The sequence below is a fragment of the Meriones unguiculatus genome, chromosome 1 (genome assembly GCF_030254825.1).
Source record: "Meriones unguiculatus strain TT.TT164.6M chromosome 1, Bangor_MerUng_6.1, whole genome shotgun sequence".
In the NCBI taxonomy this organism is placed as follows: domain Eukaryota; kingdom Metazoa; phylum Chordata; class Mammalia; order Rodentia; family Muridae; genus Meriones; species Meriones unguiculatus.
In genome coordinates this window covers 184,897,155-184,919,821 of record NC_083349.1, presented here as the reverse complement: position 1 = coordinate 184,919,821, position 22,667 = coordinate 184,897,155, and the positions used below count along the sequence as shown (strand labels likewise).

Genomic DNA, 22,667 nt, shown 5'->3' with positions numbered 1-22,667 from the left:
GGGGGCTGGAGAATTTTGTGCAATGCCATATAAAGTACAAAGGGTGTAAGCCAGACTACACTTCCTTCTGTGAGCAGAAGGAAGCTGGAAAAGGCTGGCAATGTAGGTCCAGGCAGGAGACCTGAATACGAAGCCTGACTGTGTCACAGCCTTCAAGGACCTCAAGTTGCTGAAAGTTCCTTAGCTTCAGTCATGACACTTAGCAGCACTGGTCCTTGGGGTGCTGTCACGCTTGAATCTGATGCCAAGCCTATGAGATAGCATGGCAGTTAATAAGCACTCAACATTTCAGTTTCTTGCAGTTTCTCCTAAACAAGAGAAAATTTTTTCTCTTAGAATAGAGCACAGATAATCAAACTTTGGGGACCTTGTGAAAGTGATGCCCAAAGACACAGCAGCCTAGTTTTCCATGGCCATGCATTCTGGGAAGGAAGGGGAGAGACACTCTCTGGGCCTTGGGGTGGGCTGTGACCTTGGAACACACCTACAATAGTGCTAGGTCACTCACTACAAGGCAAGGGCAACCCCCCTCCCTCAGCTCACTAGCTCTAACCACTGAGACACAGGAGTGAAGGTGATCTACAGGCTATAGTACAAAAGGCTCCAGCAGTCTAAAGTAGATCGAGCCAACGCATCATGTCTGCATCCTTAAGAACAGGGTAAGGTAGAAGCAATGCACATGAGGGGACTTTTAAAAAAAAATGAACCTGGCAGTAAAGGAGCTCTCTAGACAGAGCAGCAGCCATCACCCTGCTCTCTGCCCTAGAAGTAACCGGGGCAGAGTGAAGATTCGGTAAAAGGTATTCATCAGAGACCTCCCCACTTCACCCATAAGACTGGGGGCTGGGTCACACAGGTCTTCTCACTTAGAAGATGCTACTTTCTATCTTCCAGCCTCTTGCTTCACCTGGTGAGACAGGGCTACCGACACATAATAAATAGGAAAGGACCCTCAGAAACATAAAACTCCCAGACTCTAACCTCCTGCTATTACTAACTTTGTCCCCTTTCGCTTTCCACCACCTGCTACTGGGCAGAAAATTGCTGTTTGCATGGATCTCCGGGTACCACCCTAAAGGTCTGGTCTCAAAAAGCTTTTCTATCTCTATCTAAATAAAATAAAATAATAAAATAAATCTGCCCGCACTAGCCATTCCAACTACACTGCACAGAACAGATGGCATAAGATTTAGTCAGGGATCCAGGTTTTTCACCTAGGTAAACCACCTTCCTAAAGTGAGGCCAGAGCACAGGAATAGCCCCCTGGGACTAGGAGAAGAGCATCCGTGAAAACAAAGCCAAAGATACTCAGTACTGATAGATTCCAAAGTCACAGATACAGACTCTGTTCTTGCATTCAAGAGGACAGTCCTCTCTGGTTGGCTCCAGAGAAGACTGGACAGCAGGCAAAGAAAGCCATGCAGTCTCTGGAGCAAGGACAGTCTAAAATGGGTATATAGGAACACTGGAAATGTCAGAAAGGTAGTAGGGAGGAAAAGTTCTGAGGTTTCCGTCCCAAACCCATCAAGGAAAGGGTGGGGCCTTTTTTGGAAAGCCGGAGCCTGGGATACCCATTTCTGCTATGTGTTTCTGGGTCCCATTCCTCCCATTCCTTTGCTCCTTAGCGCTTAATGGGGAGAGGGTGGAGCCCAGCCCTCCCCCTGCCCACTCTAGCTGTCAATCTGCTGTCTGGAAGAAAGACTTGAAGCCTCCTGACAATTGTGGGCAACTCTCTCCTGCCCCGCCTCCCGCCCCTGCCCTGCCCTCTTCCCCTTTTCTCTCTGACAGGGTTCTTCTCTGATTGCTCCTTGGATTGCCTCCCCACCTCACTTTCAGGTGAGTGCTCTCTCTCTCTCTCTCTCTCTCTCTCTCTCTCTCTCTCTCCCACTTGCAGGTGTGTGCTCTATGTCCCTCTGTCCGTCTGTCTGTCTTACTCCCTCCCTCCTTCCCTCCTTCCCCTCCTCCAGTTCTCGAAGCTTGTAAACTTGAATATTCTCGTAAGACTTCTGACGATGAAACAAACTTTGAGTCTCCCAGACAGGTCAAGATCAGCCATCCATCCATAGGGTGACAGCATATCACACGTGTGTGTGTGTGTGGGGGGGTGGTTTGGTTGGGTTGTGTTGGTTGATTAGTGAGTGAGTGTCAGCAGCGCAGAGTTTTCTGGGGATTCTGGACTAAATGAGGATCTGAACTAAATGGATCCCTTTCAGGAGATGGGCACCAAGTCATTGGTGGCTCTGAGCTACCCTAAGGGATCTGCTTAGCTTACCTTCTGGAACCAGGGTGCTCCTGGGGACAAGAGCCTTTCCCAAAGCTTAGCACTAGATTCAAGTTCAGCAAGAAGATCAAAGTCCATAATTAAATGTTCAGGGCAAGTTAAGTGCTCCAAACTTTGGTGCTAAAAATATTACATTTAGCATGCAAATCATGCCCTGACAGCTCCCCAGAGCCTGAGCCCGTGGGTGCCCCTGCCTTGTTTGTCATTATCCCTGCTTTTTAAGGTGCCAAGAACATTCCCCTTTCACTGGGTTGATTTCTATTTCACTTTTAAGGAGTCAAGCTTCTGTTGTCGGGGCATTGCCAGCCTGAGACCTGGAAAACCTGGAGCCTTGATCATGCCTGGAAATGAGAAGATGGACATCTGCCCGGTACACTGCATTCAGGCTTTGCCCGCCTCACACTGCCATGCTAGAGGTGGGGCTGGGAACAAACAGCTACCAGCAAAGCTAATACCTCAGAGGCCACCTTTACTGTGGAGTTCTCTCTGCCATGGTGGCTAAAAATTGGTCCTGCAGAGGCACCAGGAGCCAGAGTAGCTGGATCCCCTATTATTGTTGTTCCCTATGTACTATACCTACGTGTTAAAGATGGTGTTGGTGGTGTTCCAGGCCACCCAAGGGCCCATGGAAATGACTCTTGTCAAAGTTTTATTGGTTTGGTGCATGTATAGTGATGTTACAGAGTTGGAGCCCAGGACCCTCCAAGCTGCAGCTTCCCGTCCCCACTCAGGGCTGGACTAGGCCAGGTCCAATGATCTCAGCAGCACCCCTGCCCCCATCCACAACCTCCTCCAAGGCAGAGGCACTGGAAAGGAAGGAAAGTGGGAGATAGAAGAGGTCATCACTCCCCAAAGAGCCCCAAGTTACCACCTCCAGCTTGAGCTCCAACACTGGTCCAAGGCCTGACTTCCCAGGCTGGTCAGCATTTGCTGTGAGGAACGGATATGTCCAAGGCAGGTCAGGAGTGGCAGAGTAGGTTGGAGGGTAGAAGGAGATCAGCTAGTTTTCTCCTTACAGTCCTTCTTAGGGCCCTTGAGAATTAAAGTTGTTCCCATCCCCCCAAATGGCACAAAACCACATGGGGTGCTATAACAAGGTCGGACATAGTGGCACCCACTGCTATGAGAAGAAGTGGCTCACACTGGAGTTGGGGCAGAAAACAGATTCTCAGCCTCAGTTTTCTCTGGGGTCTGTGGAGCTATCTGGTGTTTATATGTGTCTCCTGACACCAATGTGGCCTGGAGGCCTTGGCATGTTCCCTGCTTTTCTGTGCAGTCCCTGTGAAATAAGAACTGTCTCCCTCCCACCACCTGATCCAACACAGACAAGCAAGGGCCAGGCCAAGCCAGCCGCCAGGGTGTGCTCGGCCATTGACATAGTTTCTGGCCTTAGGAACTCTGGTGCCCTAGAGAAAGGTCAAAGAAAGCCGTTGCATCTTTGGTGCCAAGGAGACAAGGTCAGGATGTGAGAGGGGCACTCTGTGAGCTGCCCTGAGCCATGGATCCAACCCTAGAGCTGGTAAGATACCAGTCTCCCTGGCCCTACCCCGGCAGGATGAGGGTATGTGGGCAGAGAGGGGCACCGAGCCAAGCTAACACTGCAGGGCCTGCTGGGCTGGGAGAAGGCCGAGTCCGTCTGGGCCTTTCTGCCCGCAGCTCGCAGGGGTGCAGTCCGGCCTGCCTGGGCAGGAAGGCGGGAAGCAGCTGCTGTGAGGGCGGGGGCGGACTCAGCAGTGCAGGATCTTCATGAAGGCCTTGCGGAACTCGATGTTGAAGGTGGTGTAGATGATGGGGTTCACGGCACTGTTGACATAGCCCAGCCATGTGAAGGCGCTGTAGAGGACTGGCGGGATGTTGCAGTCACAGTGTATGTTCAGGATGTGCGTGATGAAGAAGGGCAGCCAGCAGATGATGAACACACCTGGGGAGAGGGCAGGGTCAGACTGGCACTGGGCCAAGGAGAAACTGGCCTGGGTGGACCGTGCTCCCTGTCCTCCTGTCTGCTCCGCCACAGGCTTCCCTGTGGGCACCGCGACTGCTAACTGCTGGTGGTAGCAAAGGGAACCCCCTGGCTTCAGATCTAAACATTGACAGTCATCTGTAGGGAAAGGGTCCCTGCACCTCCCTCAGCCTCATTTTCCTCACTTTGCTAAATTAGTATGGTATCTGACTGCTAGGAAAAAAAGTGGCCTGAAAACAAATTGGAGATGTGAGCCTTCTTACCCTAGTCTGTCTCTGCAAATGGGCACACCAAGTCACCATTGGTCACTTCCCAGTCACCAATGGGGGCAATGTTATCCTCAAGCTGATGACAACAGGAAGAATTTGTTCTCAGCAGCACGGGACATAAAATTTAGAAAAAGAGAAAGCTAAATATCCATCTTACTTAATTTTCATGGTGGCCTGTTGAATTCAATGGGAAACAAACATTCATTTTGGCTCCACAACATCCCCGAGACCATTTTGCTACTGAGTGACACAACTGAGATCTGATTCCCATCTGTCTAGGCTCCTCATATGGCAAGGCCCTTCCTCCAGCCTTTCCCAAGACTGTTCAGTGTTGGGAGGCACACCGTTTGTTGGTCCTACCTGGAGACCATGCTGTCTTACTCAGGAAGGCTTCAAAAGCACTAGCTCCAGTTGTACACTCAGCATGCAAGGGTAGGAGATATTTTAGGCGTAGAGCAGTGTCCTGGAGTATTAAGACCCTAGAGCAGAACCGGTGACTGCCATGTAGCGCCTGGCTTCAAACCCATCTTGCCACACCTCAGATACTTGTTACACTTCTGGGGCCTGTGATTCTGCACAGGAGGGCATTAGGCCCTCTCCATGCATGTGCTGCGATTTCCACGCCATCAGATGGGGTCCCAGTGTCATGAGAATAGCAAACTCACACCCTGCCCTCCTTTTGCAACAACCTGAATCAGTCTACTTTCCAGCTTTTGTCCTTCCTCACACAATTTTCTATAAGTTAAAAAATAATAATTGCTCTTTAGTGTGTGTGTGTGTGTGTGTGTGTGTGTGTGTGTGTGTGTGTATGAGGGTGTGGGGAAGCATCCACATGCCACATGGAAATCAGACTGACAACTTGTGGGAATTGGTTCTCTCAGTCAGACATATGAGACTGAAGGATTGAACTTAGGTTGTCAGGTTTAGTGGTGGCAAGCACTTTACCAGCTGAGTCATCTCCCCAGCCCATAGAAGAACTTTATTCAAAAGTCCTGCTCAAGCAAATCTGTAGTTTCCTCTCAAAGACTTAGCTTATTTTCCATAGTTTTGTCCCATAGGGACTTAAGTTGAGTGAAAATGTGTATGTGTCAATTCCTCAGCATCAGTAATAGCAACAAAACATTCAGTAATGCACATATGTGATGCTTTCCCAAGCCTGTGTTATCCTGACTATGACAAAAACCCTGAGAGGCAACTTCCTCTGGTGTCTTACCAGAGACCAGTGAAACTCAGACATAGGTCAAACTGCTTAGGTTGAGCATGTGTATATAACTACACAAAACCTTTCTGTACAACAGGCCCAACAGGGTATTTTACTCACTATTGATTGCCTGTAAGGAGTGTGGCCTGTGCCTGAAGAAGTACCCAACTCATGACCCTCTAGCCACAGTCAGCAAGGCAGAGTCTGGGACCTGCAGGGTTGTTCCCTTTCTCCAGCCAGGGCTGGGCATGGCACAGCCTCGGCCATCAGCCAGAGCCGACTCACCCAGGACAATGGCAAGCATCTGAGTGGCTTTCTTCTCCTTCTGCTGGGAGAGCTTCCTGCGGCTCATCGTCTTCAGGGAGGTCCGAGTTTTGCCGTTGGGCATGGTCTGGATCTCAAAGAACTTGGCAATCCTGGGGTTGACAATCTTGGCATGCCCATTCTTCTCTGGTTTGGCAGGACTGTCAGGGTTGCTGTGGAGGCCATGATGGGATGGATCGGGGAGAGTTAGCTGGTGGTGACTGGGAGGGATGGGGCTGTACCGGGTCCTCTCTGGTGGGCTGGTGCTTGACAGCATCTCCATTTCCAGTTCCTGAGCTCGGCGGGCAGCGTCCTGTGGTGGAGGCAGAAAACTTAGGGTGAAATTCCTGGGCAGAAGCTACCAAGCCTTCTTTGGTCTTCCTGCCCCTCTGCACACTCCTGCAAACAACAGGGCTCCTCTGTCAGGAGCACAAAGAGAGCCATCATGGAGAGGCAGGAACCATCTGAATACAGCACTCAGACTCATGGCGGTCACTCCTGGCCCACTTCCCAGAGCAATCCCCTGAAGCCCCAATCCGCTAGAAAAACGTGGGTGCTAGCACAGGGCACTTCTCTTTTTGTAACATGAGTGACACTTCCTGAGCCCTAAGGGTCAGACACCAATTTGGCTGCTAAGACAATCCCCCTGATTAACATTCAGTCTTGCCTCACCTTCAAGAACTCAGTTCCAACTACATAAAAAGCCTTCCCTCGTCCTTCCCTCTCTGCTAGAGTTCAGGCTCCTGCACCAGCACGAGCATGTAGGATGACTAGCCTGATCCAGAAGCCCGGGGCTGATCTGGAAGTTCCGTATCTCCCCTGCCAGGCTGACCTGGAAGGTCCAGCATGGATCCACACATGGTTTCCCAGTTCCTCTTTAGACTCCCATGTCCCAGGCTTTGGTAATCTTAGATCATCCTCCAAAATACGGTCTGTGTGCCCAGATGGAGAAGATGGGCTGCTGCCTTGAATATAAACTGAAATCTGTTTTAGTAGCTGCTTCACAAATAGCTCATTACAGTCCTGTCCTTGCAATGCAGGCAAATTGTGGGAACCCTGCTGTGGAGACGTATTGCTGGACTTCATATAACCCTCCTCAGCAGGAGGATGAAAGGCCTGCCTCTTGAACTCTGGTGCTATGAGTCTGCACTTACTGGTTCTACTCTCAGGATATGCTTCCGGTCCACCCCAGCTGATCTGCTCCTCCCCCACCCCACTGATGGCCATTATCCCACAACTTCAGAAGCTTCCTATCCAGAAGGTGGCAGACGCTGAATGGAATGACTTGAGCTTAGAGGTTGGATTTAGAGGTTATATAGATCTGGGCTCGAATATGCACTCCATCACTACCCTATACTCTCTGAGCCTCGGCTTCCTCATCTGTGAGCTAAAGACCAGTAAGACTGACTTCCCAGGGTCACATGAGGATTTGATGAGATAACAGAAAGCATGGCAGGTGTTTGAGAAGTGGAACTAGCTCACATTGTCACTTTTACTAGGTTATATGGATAGTTCACTTCTTCCAACAAGCTTCTATGTATCTGTGCCTTGCAGAATTGAGGTGTCTCACTGCACCCATGCTCAGATGTGTGCAAGGTAAATGTGCTCTTAGCTGAGGAAAAGGAGGGGTGCCAGGAAGCACTTCTCCCCCTTGAAATAGCTATTGAAGTCCCAGGGTCAGGGATTGTGGGCTCCATTGGGAACAGAAAGATACCATTGAGTCTCTGACCTGAACACTTACCATTCTCCGCCTGTTCACTGGGAAACTCCCATTAGACTTCATGATAACGGTGCAGAGTTTCATGTCCTCAGGGTGAGTACAGTTGCCCTGTGGAGTGAGCCAGCACATGGGTCACACAAGACAGTGGAGGGAGAGGTGGCCAGGGGCTAGAAACCCGAGACAAGGGAGTCCATGGAGAACTCAGACTCTGAGCAGGGGCTCCTCAGCTAGAGAAGTGTGGGCCCCAGAGACAGTCGGGGCAAGAGTGAAGGCAGGTGCTGTGATGAGAGAAAGTGGGCAGGGCAAGAGGCCAAAGGACCTTGTTCTTTGTAGAGAACCTACCCAGAATCATGCTAGGCACATGCTCACATTCCTTCTCACATCAAATCTTCAGGACAACCCTGTCAACTGCACGTGGTGACTCCCATTTAACAGACGAGGAAACCGAGGCTCACAGAAGCTAAGCAACATTCCCAAGGACACACATAAAAAATGCGATGACGTCAGGATTTGGACCTGATGCATCTAACTCATAAGTTCTTGTTTTTCTTCTGTACCCCCATACTATCTTTATTGTAGAGTGCTGAGTGGAAGAGAGAGAGTATATGACTTAAAAAGAAAAAAACACAGGGAAAGAATTTGGGCTGAGGAAGAAAGTAGAAAAAAAGAGGCAGGGATTACATGGAAAGAAGGGCAGAGCATAGCAGGAACAGAGCGTACAAAGAAGATGGAGGGCGGGGAAAAGAAGCATGGAGGTCACAATGAGAAAGGTAAAACTACATGAGGAGGAAGAGACAAAGAACCAGATCAAGAAAGAATTGGTTTATGCAGCCACAAGATCTTCACATCGAGAATCCTCCTGAGCTCCCACGATGGACCCCAGCTTCCTTTTCTAAGGATTCTGTCACTCCTCTGATGTCCACTCCCTCACCCAGACCCAGGAAGCTTTTCCAGCCTAGACCTCCACCTTGCTGCAGTGTTCCAGGCCCTGCCCAGATGTAGTATTAGCTCCCTTGATAAAGCTAGGGACCCTTGCTGGGGCTGAGATCTGAGACCTTGAGTGGGGTCTTCAGGTTGGCTCTGAACGCACGGCTGCTGCGCTTGGTGTTGACCCGCTTTCGGCGCTTGCGGAGGACGATGTATATTTTGATATAGACCAGCAGGGTAACGATGAAGGGCACGTAGAATGAGACGATAGAGGAGTAGACCACAAAGGCAGGGTTGGCGATGATACACTCATTCTGGTCTAGGGGAAAGGAGAAACTCAGATGGGCAATGTGTCAGCAGGCCCACCAGGCCATAGCAGCACCAGAGGACACACACATCCTTGGTGGGCATCAGAGACAATCTTACAGACTATGTACTCAGTGTTGCCTAGAAATGGTAGATACAAATGAATGCTCAGTTAAAAAAAAAAAAGTATGAAATCCTCAGCTAAGAGTAAGAAGTAAAGCTGGGCTAACTGCTTTCAAGTTTTTCATTACCCTCCTCTAGTTACTTGTTCATTGTTTTTGTCATTTCTACACACATATGAAAGCCATGATTCAGAAGATATGACACAAGGAAATGTATTTTCAAAAAAAGAGAAGCCGTTGTCAATGAAAGTATGCTGGACTTTGTGTCACTAGCATACAACATGAGAATTTTTCCTGTGCTGCAAATCTGTCTAAACAATTGTCTAGCTATATTTTAGGTAATTGGACTGGAGAATTCGGTACTACGATGGAGCAGCTGAGAGTGGCCATTATCACAGTAAATTCTACCAGAGTGGACGCAGGACTAGCCACAGGATTATCATCATGGATTGCTGCAGACATGAATCATCTGAAGGAATGGGCGGGCATGGGAGTGTTAGCAGGCCTTCTGGTGTTGGTCTCCTTGGTTTGCCTGTGGTGTATATGCAAGATTAGAGTCTCACAACAGCGTAATGCAGCCATGATCATTCAGTCCTTTACAGCCATTGAAGCAGGACAGTTTCCCCAAGCATGGTTGGCTATCATAAAAAGCTAAAATGTTATGCTCAGGATGTGAGGCTAAGCACTGCACTCAGGGTCAGCCACTTTCGACCCAGAGAAGAGCAAGTCTGATTGCATGCGGGTTGATGCCCCAGGTCCCGCCTCTGAGAAAAAGGTATCAGACGGGTCTGATGCTCTTTGGGTGGATGACACCTAAATGAACATCGGTACAAAGTCCCAATTTATTTCTAATATCAGAGATCAGACCTCTACTCTTGCCTGATGCGTCTAAAACAAAAAGGGGGAGCTGTAGAGAGCTGCATAATGCCAAGCCCTAAAGATGGAGCTGGTTTCCGCCTTCCACCTTCCCGATGGTGAGTGCTGTCTGTCACAAACAACTCTACATTTGGCTAAGGCTGAGGATCTGGCTTGCTTCCATGTTTGTGGACCTATCTGCATTGCCCACGTGGCATGCTGGGGTTGGCTACCCAGAGGCTATTTAAGCTGTGGGCTGGCTTTCCCCAGGGTCAGATGATTGTTCAAGGTTCCTGAATAAACTGCATTGAGAATAAATAAATAAATAAATAGATAGATAAATAAATAAATAAGAGAAGCCGTTACTTTAGCCTTTCATATATAATAGGGGGTGGGGAGGAGAGGTCCTGCTAGTCCATAACTTTGACAATGAAATAACTTCACCTACTTACTGAACTAACCCACCTGTGTTCTAGTGCTTAATATGCATCCATAGTCCCTTCCAACTAGACCAGATATCTGTTGGTATCAAGTCCATTACGAATTAATTCAAGTATAATCAGCCTTCTTCCCACTAATGGGAATTCCTGTAGCACCTATAGTGTGAACTACAAACTTCCAAGACTTCTCTGTCTTTGCCCCACGGAGGTACCAGTATAGCACTTGTCTCTCTGCAGAGCAGATGCTCCGTACTACAAGAATTCTGTCCTTTTGCTCCAAACTCTGCCTCCTACAAAAAGGGGCTTGAGGTTGGCTCACCTCCTACTTGTTTCTACCTTTCTTGCTCCAGTCAGCATGAGACCTTGGCTCAGCTGACCCACTGGGTTGCAACCTCATCCCCCAAATACCACTATCAGACGTGGATGTGGATGGAGTAACTTCCTTGGTTATATACATGAGCATACAAACACATGTGCAGCTTGTAAGGCTGTTTGGCTTGCTTCAACATATTGAATAAGATTGGAAGTGGCCAGACCTTCTCTTCATCCATTTACCCTACTCCTCACCAAGTTCCAATGTGCCTAGAGGCACCGTTTCCTCTCCTGCACAATCTGGAACAACTCTAAGTTGAACTGGATGTGGGCAATACATCCACCCCCTTTGGGGTAGGAATAGGCCACCATTGTATCTGTATCTAAGACTCAGCCACTCACTATCCTGAACAGAACAGAGTGATGGAGCCATCTGAGCCCCAGACAAAGGCCAGACTTGCCTGTGTTGTTGAGTCCAAAGAGCAGTGGGCAGGAGATGGTGAAGGACAGGACCCAGACAATGGCAATCATGACAGTGACTCGGCGCTTGGAGCTATAGCGAGTGTTGTACAGCATGGGCATGGCCACGGCCGTGTACCTGCAAAGGCGGGGATTGTAAGTCTGGGTTGCAGGCCATAAAACCCCTCACTCTACAAGATGCACCACACCACAGATGCTCCTTCTGCCTGACTCTGTGAAGCCTGCCTAAGTCACTCAGCTCTTTCCGTGGTCCCCACTTTCAAACACAAGCACCCACGAGCATCAGCTACTATGTACTCTTAAGCCATTCCCTACTCAGTTTCCCCACCTGGATTGTAGACTTTCCCATGGATCTTTGCACATTTGAAACCACCCTTACTGTATTAGACTGCAGAAGGTAAAAGAATTTGTTAACAACTGGTACTTCTGTCCCTTGGAGCAAGGCTCCATTTAGCAATAAGTGATAATGATAACAACCCTTTCTAATCTTCCCTCACATTTCTCTGCCAAGCACTCACTCCTCGTTCAATAACATCTCACCTTCCAACAGTCCTCTGAGAGAGAAGTGCCGGGCCTCTGGAAGCCTTATGACATATCCAGCTATGTAATTGAAAGGCTCTAAGAATACAGTTTAGTAAACACATGCACACACACATGCACACACACCACCACAGCCCCACACACAATCACACACAAATGCCTGAGTGTGGCACACACTAAGTTTCAAAATAGGCATTTGTCAAAAAGAGGAATGGAAGGTGGGAGAGAAGCAGAGCAGAGAAGATGGGCAGGAGGTCCTTAATATCTCAGACCTGGGTCCTCAGGGACACAAAGGCAGCCTTTTGGACACCAGTCCCAGGAGGACTCCAAAGCTATTGTGAACCAGATGGGCCCAGAGGTGCCTTGAAAATAAACTGTAAAGCATGGAAGCCCTGTCCATGCTTTACAACTGGATATCCAGTCTTTGGCTCCCACAGAGCAGGAACAGGCTTGTGTGAACCCCTATGTATGCAGGAAAAGTACTGTGAATGGAGGGGCACTCATCACATACAATACACACTTAACACACACACACATCACACACACACACCACTCCCATACTCACCACACACCACACACACACATAGCCAGTCATTACAGAACCTAATTCTGAGAAGAGGTGAGGCATGCAGCAAAAAGGTGAATGACCAGGATCCCCTCACCCAACATGGCCGTCCTCACCTGTCGATGCTGATGGCACACAGGTTCAGGATGCTTGCTGTGCACATCATGACATCCAAAGTGACAAAGATGTCGCAGTGAATCCTGCTGAATTTCCACTCGCCCACCACCTGGAAACAAAACAATAACATTCGGGGAAAGCAGGGTGGTGGGGTGATTATTTTACCGGTGGCTCATACCTAATGGGGAAGGTTCGGAAACAATCTCAGGGGATGGACCTCGAAGTTGTATTAACGACTTCTCTCTGTGTGTAATAAAACACCTGACAAAAGACAATGTAATGACGGGTTTATTTTGGCTCACAATTTTAGGATACTGTCCAGCATGGTGGAAAGGCGTGGTGGTCGGAGCTTGAGGCTTCTGGTCACATTGAGTCATCAGTCAGGAAGCAAAGAAAGATGAAAGCTTGTGTTCAAAAAAATCTTGATTTTTCCTTCATATTCAGCCCGTGTCTTCAACCCCATAGAATAGCAATGCCCTCATTCAGAATGGCATTTCCCAGTTTAGGTCACTTAATACTAAAAACTCCCTCACAGACATACCCAGAGGTTTGTCTCCTAGGTGGTTCTAGGTCCTGTCTGGGGGGCATTCCCTACGGTCCATCACAGGAATCTTACAGGTCACCAGCTGAGTAGCAGTGGGGAGCACATAGTCCCTGTGAAGACTTGGGACCTGTACCCCTTGCCTCTCTTCTTTCAGACATGGAGCTCTACTTCATGCGAAGAACTTTATGTTAGAAGAAGGATGACTCACCTTACCTGAGTGCCTCAACTTCGAACCTTAATCTGTAAAACACCTCGGTGATTTACCTAATGGTATCTATGTGTCTTCCAAAATTCTGTTTGTCTTGTCTATTTGGCATCTATTCACCACACAGACAAACTATAGTCACTACTCTCTGCTGCTCTGTTTTTTTTTTTTTTTTTTTTGGCAGGGGGTGGCAGCACACAGATCCAGGGTGAAGTTATCCCTCCCAGGGTTAGCTAACTCTGCAAGTCTGGAGTACCCTAACTGTGGAGGAAATCTTTGGTTTCTACTCATAGGAGAGCCCCATACTAATTGTATTATTGTTCCTCATCAACACTGACTGCCCTCTCTTCCCTTCCCAGACACAAAACCAAACAGTGTCATGTAAGCTCCATGAGGGCAGTAGAGTAGCCTCGGCCTTCCATGGACAAAGCAGCAGTTTTCCTGCATACATAGGGGTTCACACAAGCCTGTTCCTGCTCTGTGGGAGCCAAAGACTGGATATCCAGGTGTAAAGCATGGACAGGGCTTCCATGCTTTACAATTTATTTTCAAGGCACCTCTGGGCCCATCTGGTTCACAATAGCTTTGGAGTCCTCCTGGGACTGGTGTCTGAAAGGCTGCCTTCATGTTCCTGAGGACCCAGGTCTAAGATATTAAGGACCTCCTGCCCATCTTCTCTGCTCTTCTTCTCTCCCACCTTCCATTCTTCCTTTTGACAAACACCTATTTAGAAACTTGGTGTGTTCCACATTCAGGCCTAGATTTCTGAATACAGAGGGGAATGGTCCACACAGCCCCTCCTTTGAGGAGCTCTCAAACTTATTCCTCTCTAGCTTGTCCAGATCCCTAGTGAAGAAGGAAGATGATTTTTTTATGATCCTCAGAGCAGCTTCTCTTGGAAAGTAGTTGGGAATGGCTAGTCCTCCTTGCTGCAAGCCTTCTCAATATTTCCAGCCTGGGTACAAGTTCCCAGTCTGAGACTGAGATCTATTCATGCTGCCTCAAGCTGACTGAATTGTCTAAGCCCTCAGGGTTGTTTTTTATTTTCTTTTCATTGTTTTGTTTTTTGTTTGTTTGTTTGTTTGTTTTTTATTCATGGCACAAAATTCCTTAGACCCCAGGCCCAAGGCAGGAGTAGGATAAATTGTTTAATTAGTGTTGAATAAGTGAACGAATAACTCTGAAGCCTCTTTGCAATCACACCTCTTCTAGAAAAGGCTCACAGTGACTGTTACTATGAATGATATGAGATCTTGAAGTCCCCAGGAAGTAGGAGATCCCTCCCTGCCCTCTCTTAAGACTCTCTCCCTTAGCTATCCAAGTGGAAATTGGTGGAGCCAGGAAAGGCTTTCTGTACCTTGCCTCTTGAGGCACTCAGCTTCATCTCTGAAAAAAAAATGGTGAAAATTTGGGAATAATTCATCTTCATGAGGGAATGAGATCACAATACAGTTTCTGTAGAGATTTGTCTCTATCTTGCAGCCTAATAAACACATGGAGGCTGGAAGCTAACAAAACCCATGTCATAGCCCTGGACAGAATATGTTTCACTCTGGAAAGAGGGTGTCTCTTTGCCTGTACATGAAGAGAGAAAAGAATGGGAAAGGAGAAAGGGAAATCTTCTCTAAGTCAAGGGATGCTGAATATCTGTCACTCTGTCACTTTCATCAGCCTTGTCATATAGTAGGAGCCATGGACCATTCTAATCACTTTTCATATAGTGACTCAATTGATTTGCAAACTCTTCTACATGGCAGATACTGTTGTTATTTCTAACTTATAAGCAAGGAAGCCAGGGGACACAAAGGTCACTTGCAGTCCTATTTTCCTCATCACTGTTGCATGAATAGGACTCTTTAGAGGTGTAGGGACCCTTTTTTGGAAGGTAGCAGGGGCAGATCAAGCATGAGAATCAAAAGGTTCTTCAGGGAGAAATTCTGTGCCCTCACAAACAAGAGGGACATGGAGGAAAGGAGGTGGGAGCCTGTGGGTGTTTAGTTTCAATTGTCAACCTGATGCAACCCAGAATCACCTGGAAAGAGAGTCTCACTGAGTGTTGGGAAGGCCTGTGTCAATGCCTGGAAGTTTTTTGGTTGTTGTTTTCTGTTTTGTGTTGTTGTGTTGTGTTGTATTAATGGGTTAATTGAGGTAGGAGGAGCTACCATAAATGGGGGTGGCTCTATTCCATGAGTAGGGTTCCAGACCCTATAAGAGTTGAGAGAATAAGCCAAGCATTAAACACACACATTTATTTCTATCTGCTTTTGACTGTAGACAAGATGTGACCATCTGCTTCAAGTAACTGTCTTCCCTTGTCCCCATAATGATCTGTAACTTGGAATTATGAGCCATGATAACCACTTCTGCCCTAAGTTGCTTTTTGTCAGAGTATTTTATCATAGCAACAGAAACAACAACAACAAAAATGACAACAATCCTTAATACCCAGTAATCTTCCCTCATACCCAGACTTGAGACTGCCTTCGGCCCTGGACACACCACCCCAGACTCCTAGGTAGACAAAGTGTCACCTCACTTGTGGCTCTGGAATTTTCCAGCCCCCCATATCTTCTTGCTAGACCTGGACAGTATCCTCAGGAAGAAAGGACCCATGTTGGGATTTCTCTACCAGCAGCTTTTCCCTTTACTGTGAGGCTTGAGTCAAGATGGACCGCTTCTCAAAGCCTCTGATTCCTGTTCTAGGAACCAAGCAGAGAAGTGTCAGTTCTCAGAGGTTCTCCACCAATGTCTGCAATGTGTCTGCTACAAGGCCCTCAGCAGGGTGCTGCCTACCCTCCAGCTTGATATACTGAAGCTGGGCTCTGTCCTTGGAGGCTGCACTATCCTCCCTGGAAAGGAGCTGCAGCATGGACTGCCCACTGTTGCCTCTACCAACATATAGGCATGAGAATACACTGAAAATGGGAGATAAGAACAGCACAAAATAGCAGCCCCCATTTCTGAGATGGGAGAAAGTGATGACAGCTTTTAGGCGTGGAGCACAGACATTGCCCCTTGCTTACGGGTTCTCACCACTTAGTCCCACTTCTAGTACAATCGACTGAAGCAGTTCCAAGGCAAGACAGGATTCTAGCTTGGACCTTCCAGCTGTGTGAGTTGAATATACATTTATCTTCTCTGACCAGCTGGCCCATTATCTGCAAGATGGTGTTAGTGGTATCGCTCTCCAGAGCTGCTGTGTATAAAATACTTACCAGGGGGCCCTGTGCTTAGGAAGCACACTGTGTATGACAGTCATAAACATGATCCCTGTGTGTTCCATAAAGAGAAAAACTAGTCCAGAGGAGAGGGAAAGGCCATCTGGGGGGACAGGCAGAAACCACCAGGGACTTAAGAATCTAGATTTAGGTATAAGGTCCTCCTGGAGCAAGCAGGGAGCCAGACCTACCTCTAGGTAGACGACCCAGGGCATGACCAGTGTGGCCACCAGCAGGTCGGCCACAGCAAGGCTGACTATCAGGTAGTTGGTGGTGGTCTGCAAAGCCTTCTCTCTGGATACAGCCATGCACACCAGCACATTGCCAAAGACGATGATAAAGATGAGGAGGGTGAGCAGCATGGCATAGTAGTTGTAGTGGGGCCTGTCTGCCTTTCCTTCCGACCCATTGAAGGGCCGGCTCCAGTTTCGCCCTTCCAGATCATCCTCGTACCAGGAAAGGTTCAGGGGATCCATTGGGGCAGCGGGGCCACTGGGTGGCAAGGCTCTGGCCAGGAGAAATGAACACAGAGAAGGAGTGTGAAGGTTTCCAAAGCATGCTTCCTCCCGTAGAGAGATCCCTGTGGAAAACCCAAGAGCTAGCAGAGTAGAGAATTCTCCAATCTATGGTCTGTAGGCTCATATCCAGTAATATTACAATGTTGGGGCCTGCTTCTGTTCTCCTAACAGTTGGTTTAATAAATGAAAAAAATATACATTTTCCAAGTATAATAAAATAAATAAGCTCCAAAAGAACTACTCATCCATTCTTTCATTTGCTCAACCCACTCATATGCATGGTAAATTAGATAAGAGTTCTAGCGTCTGGTGGTAGAAATAGAAATGGGAACCCATTAATTCTTGATGCTATTAACATTTATTAATCATTATTTTATATGTAGCTAGAAAATACGAGCAAACAAAATATACATGGCTTTATATCTTACATTCTAGAGGAAATAATAGATACTCTGCTCAGTGGCACATACCTGTAATTCTAGTTGCTCCAAATGTTGATTCAGGGGGATAGAAAGTTCAAGGCTAGCCTGGGCTACAGAGTAAGTTCAAAATCAGCCTAACAACTTAGTGAAACCCTGTCTCAAAACTTAAAAAAATAAAATAAAAAGAGAGGTTTGGATATATTTCTGTGGTACAGAAGACCATTGGCTCAATCTTTAGTTATATAAAGAAAGAAAGAAAAAGATAGCCAAGTAATAAAGCAGCTAACTTTGTGATAGTAGGGAAAAGGAAATGGAATGGGGAGATAGATACACATCTTACTTTATGTACTCAAGCAAAGCTTTCTGATGAAAGTGACAGTCAACTGAGACTTGAAATATATGTAGAAATTAGACACCTATAGAGCTGGAGATTATGGGTAGGGTCCAGGCAGAAAGCAGCAAATGCCATATTAGAGGACTTAAAAGAGATTTGAGAGAGCAGAAGCCTAAAGAGTCTCAGCATGAGTTGAATCAGAGCAGCTATATAGGCGAGACCACAGAGGGCCTGAAAAGCCAACATCTATTGAACCTGCTACACATTCATATTTGCCTTGCAGAGTGATGAAGCTGAGCATCGTAGATAGTGGATGGGCAAGGTCCACAGCAGAAACAGGACACCTGAAGAAAGCCACTGCAGGAATCTGAGCAGGAAATAATGAGGCTCCACAGAACATACCCCACCCCATTCCTGAGATGAAGTAGGAAGAGCTTCTTAAGCAACTAAATGTTGGAAGATGTTTTATCCAAGGAGGAAATAGCACAGTCTCAACAGCAAATGATTCTGTTCAGCTAAAAATGTAGAGTGTCTCAATGAGGTTGAGAAAAATTAAGCCAGAGGGTCCTTCTTAAGCCAACATGACTGGGTCTTGTCAGCTTCAGTCTCCATGGAAACAGGAGTGAAAGAATGATACCATTCAAGTGGGGTTACTGAAAGTTCACTGGCCTTTTGGGGTGGAAGAGAGCATAGAGCAAAATGAGATAACCATACTTCAGCTAAGAGATGGCAGTCACTTAAGTGGAAGTCATGGAAGTGGACATAAATAGACCTTAGAAACTGGTGTCATGAAGCCTGGTGGTTAAGTAGTTGGGCACAGCAGAGGAAAAGAGGCTGAGAAGGTGGGGAAAAAAAAAATCTATGGCAGCTCATGATTTCCCTAGGGCTCTGGAAAACTGGTAGCAAAACTCACATAGAAAACAAAGAAGGGGAACCACTCACAGAGAAAACAAAGAAGGGGGCTCAAGAGCAGACTTGGGAGGCTTCAGGCTTGGCTTGGGTTATTGTGATTAAAACAACACACACACACACAATGCAGTATCAGCTGCTAACAAAGGTGGTCCTGTTCCACAGGATGCAGAAAAATGTATTGGCATTCCGAGGCAGTCCACACAAAGCACGGTGACCTCCAGGTACTCTTCCACCCAGGTGGATGTGAAAACAACCAGTCAATGCCATTTGAGACAAAAATGGGAAAGAAGCAGACAGATGACGCCCCACTCTGAGATCTCTGGGGATTCAGTGTGGGGTGACATGGAATGCAATCCTGCAGCAAGTTTCCTAATTCAAAGGCAGTGAAGCATCGTGTCGAATTGACGATATATTCAGCAAAACCAACTCGTCTTGTCTTCCCTCCTGGAGCACACAGCAGGATGCCTGTATGTACATATTGACCAGGCAGCTGGTTGCTTCTGACATTAATTTATTCAATCAGCATCTATTGAACCTGCTACACAGAAACTCCAGGCAATTCACTGAAGTCTAGAGGAACTCTTCACTCTCATTTGCTTTCTTTCTCAGCACTGGGGCGATTGAACTAAAGGCTTGGTACCTGCAAAGCAGAACTTCCAAGCCACCTCCCAGTGCTCTTTTTCTTTGTATTTAGAGACAGTCTTACTAAGTCACTCAAGCTAGCCTTGAACTTACTCTGTAACCCAGAAAGGCCTTTAGCTAGTGATCCTCTTGCCTCAGGCTTCTTAGTCACCAGAACAACAGGAATTTACTATTAGGCCTGGCTCTACCCCAGATCTCTCTGCTCCCCTTCTTGTTGTCTTGGTCCTGCTCCTAGTGTAGCCAGTGGTATCTACCATGATCTTCAATGCCCTGTGTCTGTTCCCATGATCCTCATCTCCCTGTGTCCCCTTTCATGATTCTCAGCTCCCTGTGTCCCCTTCCTCCACCTGTTCTAATGTCAGACCAAACTCATGGTTCTGCAACATAATAGTGATATAAAGTGATGAAACCAGACTTATAAAAGTCTTAGGAGTTTGCCAAGTGATTTTAGATGCACTGTCTCAACCTCAAAACTACAGTCTGCAAGCTTTCAATATTACTGCCTCTTTATAAACAAGGGACATATCTGAGAAACTCTAGTCTGAGCCTACACATGCTTCAAAGAAAGACTGACTCAGAAGTCTCCTTTCCTAGAACGAGCCTGGACCGTCTGCCACCTTCCTTGGGGCTCCCACTGCTCATTCCAGGCTCTGTCCTGGACACCCACACTTGTGTGTCTGATTTCTCCATCCAGTTTTCTCAAGGATGCACCACGTGTGACCCCTGCTTTGTTTTCATGGAGCAAACATATAAAAAGCACACTGTTTCGTTCTTTCAGACCTCCCTACTCTGCGGTCTGTCGGCAGTGAGCATGTTTGCTGAACTGAATCAGGGGAGATAGTTCAGCTAGTAGACCTGGGAAGAAAACCCCTCCACCCCTGAAATGTTCTGGCTAATGTAGGCCACTAGATTCACAAATGTCCAGAAGTAATGCAGCTTAAGAGCACCACAGATATTGCATGTCAGCTCCAGTAATGGCTCCTGGCATTGTGTTCCTCTCATCTGCCTTACAAAATTCATGTGTTAATGCCCTAACCCCAGTATCAGAATGCATTTGGAGATGGAATCTTTAAATGGGAATTAACTGAAATGAGGCCACCAAGGTAGACCCTACTCCAAGCTGACTTGTGTCCCATTAGAAGAGGAACTTTAGACACAGAAGGAGTTTCCAACATTGCAGGAACAGAAGAAAGACCACATGGAGATGCTTCAGGAAGGAAAAAAAAATGGTCCAAGATGAGGCAAAGCTTGTGCCTGGGCCCTTGCTGCAGAACAAACACTCCAGGTGAGGTGACAGCTAACCAGAAGGATTCTGCTTTCCCGGGTCACCTGCTAAAGTCCACAGCTATAAGACTGACCACATTTCAGAGGCACTGACAGAGTAGGATGTAAGCTTTGGTGTTGGTTTATGCAACACCAGGAAAGCAGAAGAATCTCAGCACAGGAGGAACTTCAGCACAGACCTCAGAAGCTGCCAGTTACAAAAAGCACTCTAACTTTATAGACATGGAAACGGGAGGAAGGAATCTTAGAACAGGTGAAGCAGATTACCACTCTGGCACCTCTGGAAAGCATGAGAAAACCTGACAGGATCAGGTTTCTGCACTCATCATCCCCTTCCTCTTTTCTTTCAACCTTTGGATTGCACAGATTGTTGGACCCTCCAGAAATAGCAAGAGATGTGAGAGCCCCAGAGGACTTTCTCCTATCACCTAGGTCCTTATCCTCTAACCCTCGGGCTTTTTAGATTTTGCCAGAGGTTATCCTTATAGGAAAGACAATGGAAAGCCTGTGTTGAGGCATCATGGGCTGGATTTTTCACTCCAAAAAAGCCAAATGAGGTCAGTGTCTGCTCCCAGAATTATATGCAGAGCATGAGAAGCCACACAGCAACCGGGACCCTGGATTGGCTGAGAATGACTGACATTTTTGTTGTTTTCTTTTTGCTGAGACTATTGCTCACATTGAATTATTATTCTAGTCATAAGAATTTTCAGATAAATATGATCACATGTAAGAACAAAGATTTTGGCTGGGTTTTTAAAAATACAGAAGAATTGCTCATCGCCCTCCAAATGCAACCTCCATTTCCTAGTAGGTGGCTCCTACCTCCTCCTGAAAAAATACATAATCTCCCAGTTTACAGTTCCCAGTCAATGAGCACTTAGTGGAACAACACATGGAGATGTGGTCATGGCCATATCTCAGCCTTACAAACGTAGCCGCTGCACTGTTTCTTCTGAGGAATAATTGAATGATTTAATCCAGAGATGCTAGGCTCATTCAAGGGATGTCTGGGTCAGTCTCCCTAAAGTACCCCCTATATCTCCCTGATCATCAAGGGGTGATGACAACTGCTCCCCACCCATCTCACTAGGAGACAAGGACCCATGGGTTCTATGGGACCTCTGAGCTTTTCTTCTCAGCTGATCCTGTGACAGACAGGATCACAGGGAGATCTTTCATGTAGGTGGTTTATTAAGCCTCAGGCCGCTGAAGCCACAGAAACCATCTGTCCCTCATCTGTTCTCAGCATTCACTGATTCACTGTTTCTACCCTTGCTTAGAAAGGCAAAGGTCAACTAAAAGGTCCTCCAGAGCCATCTACTCTGGTGCTCAGTACCTGTCCCCATCAAGTTTCCCTCAAGCATCGAGCCTAGCTCCAGCCTGCACCAACCGTGGTCCTCTTCAGAAGCGTAGAGTAGATGACTGGAAGGAGCGGGTGTGTGGAAATAGCAAGCCAAGAACATAGAGCTGGGGTATCCAACCTCAGTGGCTTCTGCCGTTTGCCCCATGGGCCTCATGAAGGCCTACCTCGTGTGTGCTCCCTAACTTGGAAATAAGCCAGCCTTCCCTGGGGAGAAGCTGAGAGATTGGTTGGTGCAGAGAGGCGAACCCCCAGGCAGCCTAGGCTGACACCCTGCAGAGACCACCCACTGCTGAGCCAAACGCTGGAGCCACACAGTGTGGGACAGAGAGGGGAACAGAGGTTATGGCGTGGAGGGACCCCACACACACACTTCTAGACACAGGCAGGCTCTCAGCCTGTCAGCAGAAGTGGCTCCTCACAAGCAGGTGGGGAGAAAAAGGGCTGCTTTGAGGCGCCACAATTGAAGGATGACTCCCAAATAAGGCGTTTTCTCCGAGAATGAACTTTAGCGGGTACGGGGTGGGGATGGGGGGGGAGAGCAGGGCGGGCAGTGATCAAGTTTAGTCCCCAGACCCGCTGGGGTGAGGCCAAAGCTTTCCTTCCATCTGTTGGGGCAGCTTGGGTTGCCAAAGGAAAGCTGGTTGGTCCAGGAAGGGGAGGTCATCCTTTTCATGCCCACTCCCGCCTCTGTGCCCTCTCATCTCTGTTCCAAGGGTGCACAGAGCTGGCAGGTGGGGGAAGAGCAACCCCGGCGCTTCGTGAACCCAAGCAGCCGGTTTCCTGCGCTCTCTCAGCTTCTCTTGTGCTGCCTCCTCTGAAGTTTG

General features: G+C 47.6%; 1 protein-coding gene across 2 annotated transcripts in view; it reads right to left on the bottom strand.

Annotated features, from left to right (window-relative positions):
• Positions 1 to 2,913: 2,913 nt before the first annotated feature.
• Drd2 (dopamine receptor D2) overlaps positions 2,914 to 22,667 on the bottom strand; it is a 63,642-nt gene continuing 43,888 nt past the window's right edge. The window contains exons 2-8 of one of the 2 annotated variants that reach the window (XM_021633303.2): positions 16,557 to 16,872; positions 12,398 to 12,507; positions 11,158 to 11,294; positions 8,790 to 8,980; positions 7,756 to 7,842; positions 5,997 to 6,327; positions 2,914 to 4,202 (exon numbers count right to left, since the gene is read on the bottom strand). In XM_021633303.2, coding sequence (XP_021488978.1) covers positions 4,009 to 4,202; positions 5,997 to 6,327; positions 7,756 to 7,842; positions 8,790 to 8,980; positions 11,158 to 11,294; positions 12,398 to 12,507; positions 16,557 to 16,841 — 1,335 coding nt within the window. In that variant the 5' untranslated portion in view covers positions 16,842 to 16,872 and the 3' untranslated portion in view covers positions 2,914 to 4,008. The remainder of the gene's footprint in view (positions 4,203 to 5,996; positions 6,328 to 7,755; positions 7,843 to 8,789; positions 8,981 to 11,157; positions 11,295 to 12,397; positions 12,508 to 16,556; positions 16,873 to 22,667) is intronic. The other variant, XM_021633304.2, reaches the window with a different exon arrangement.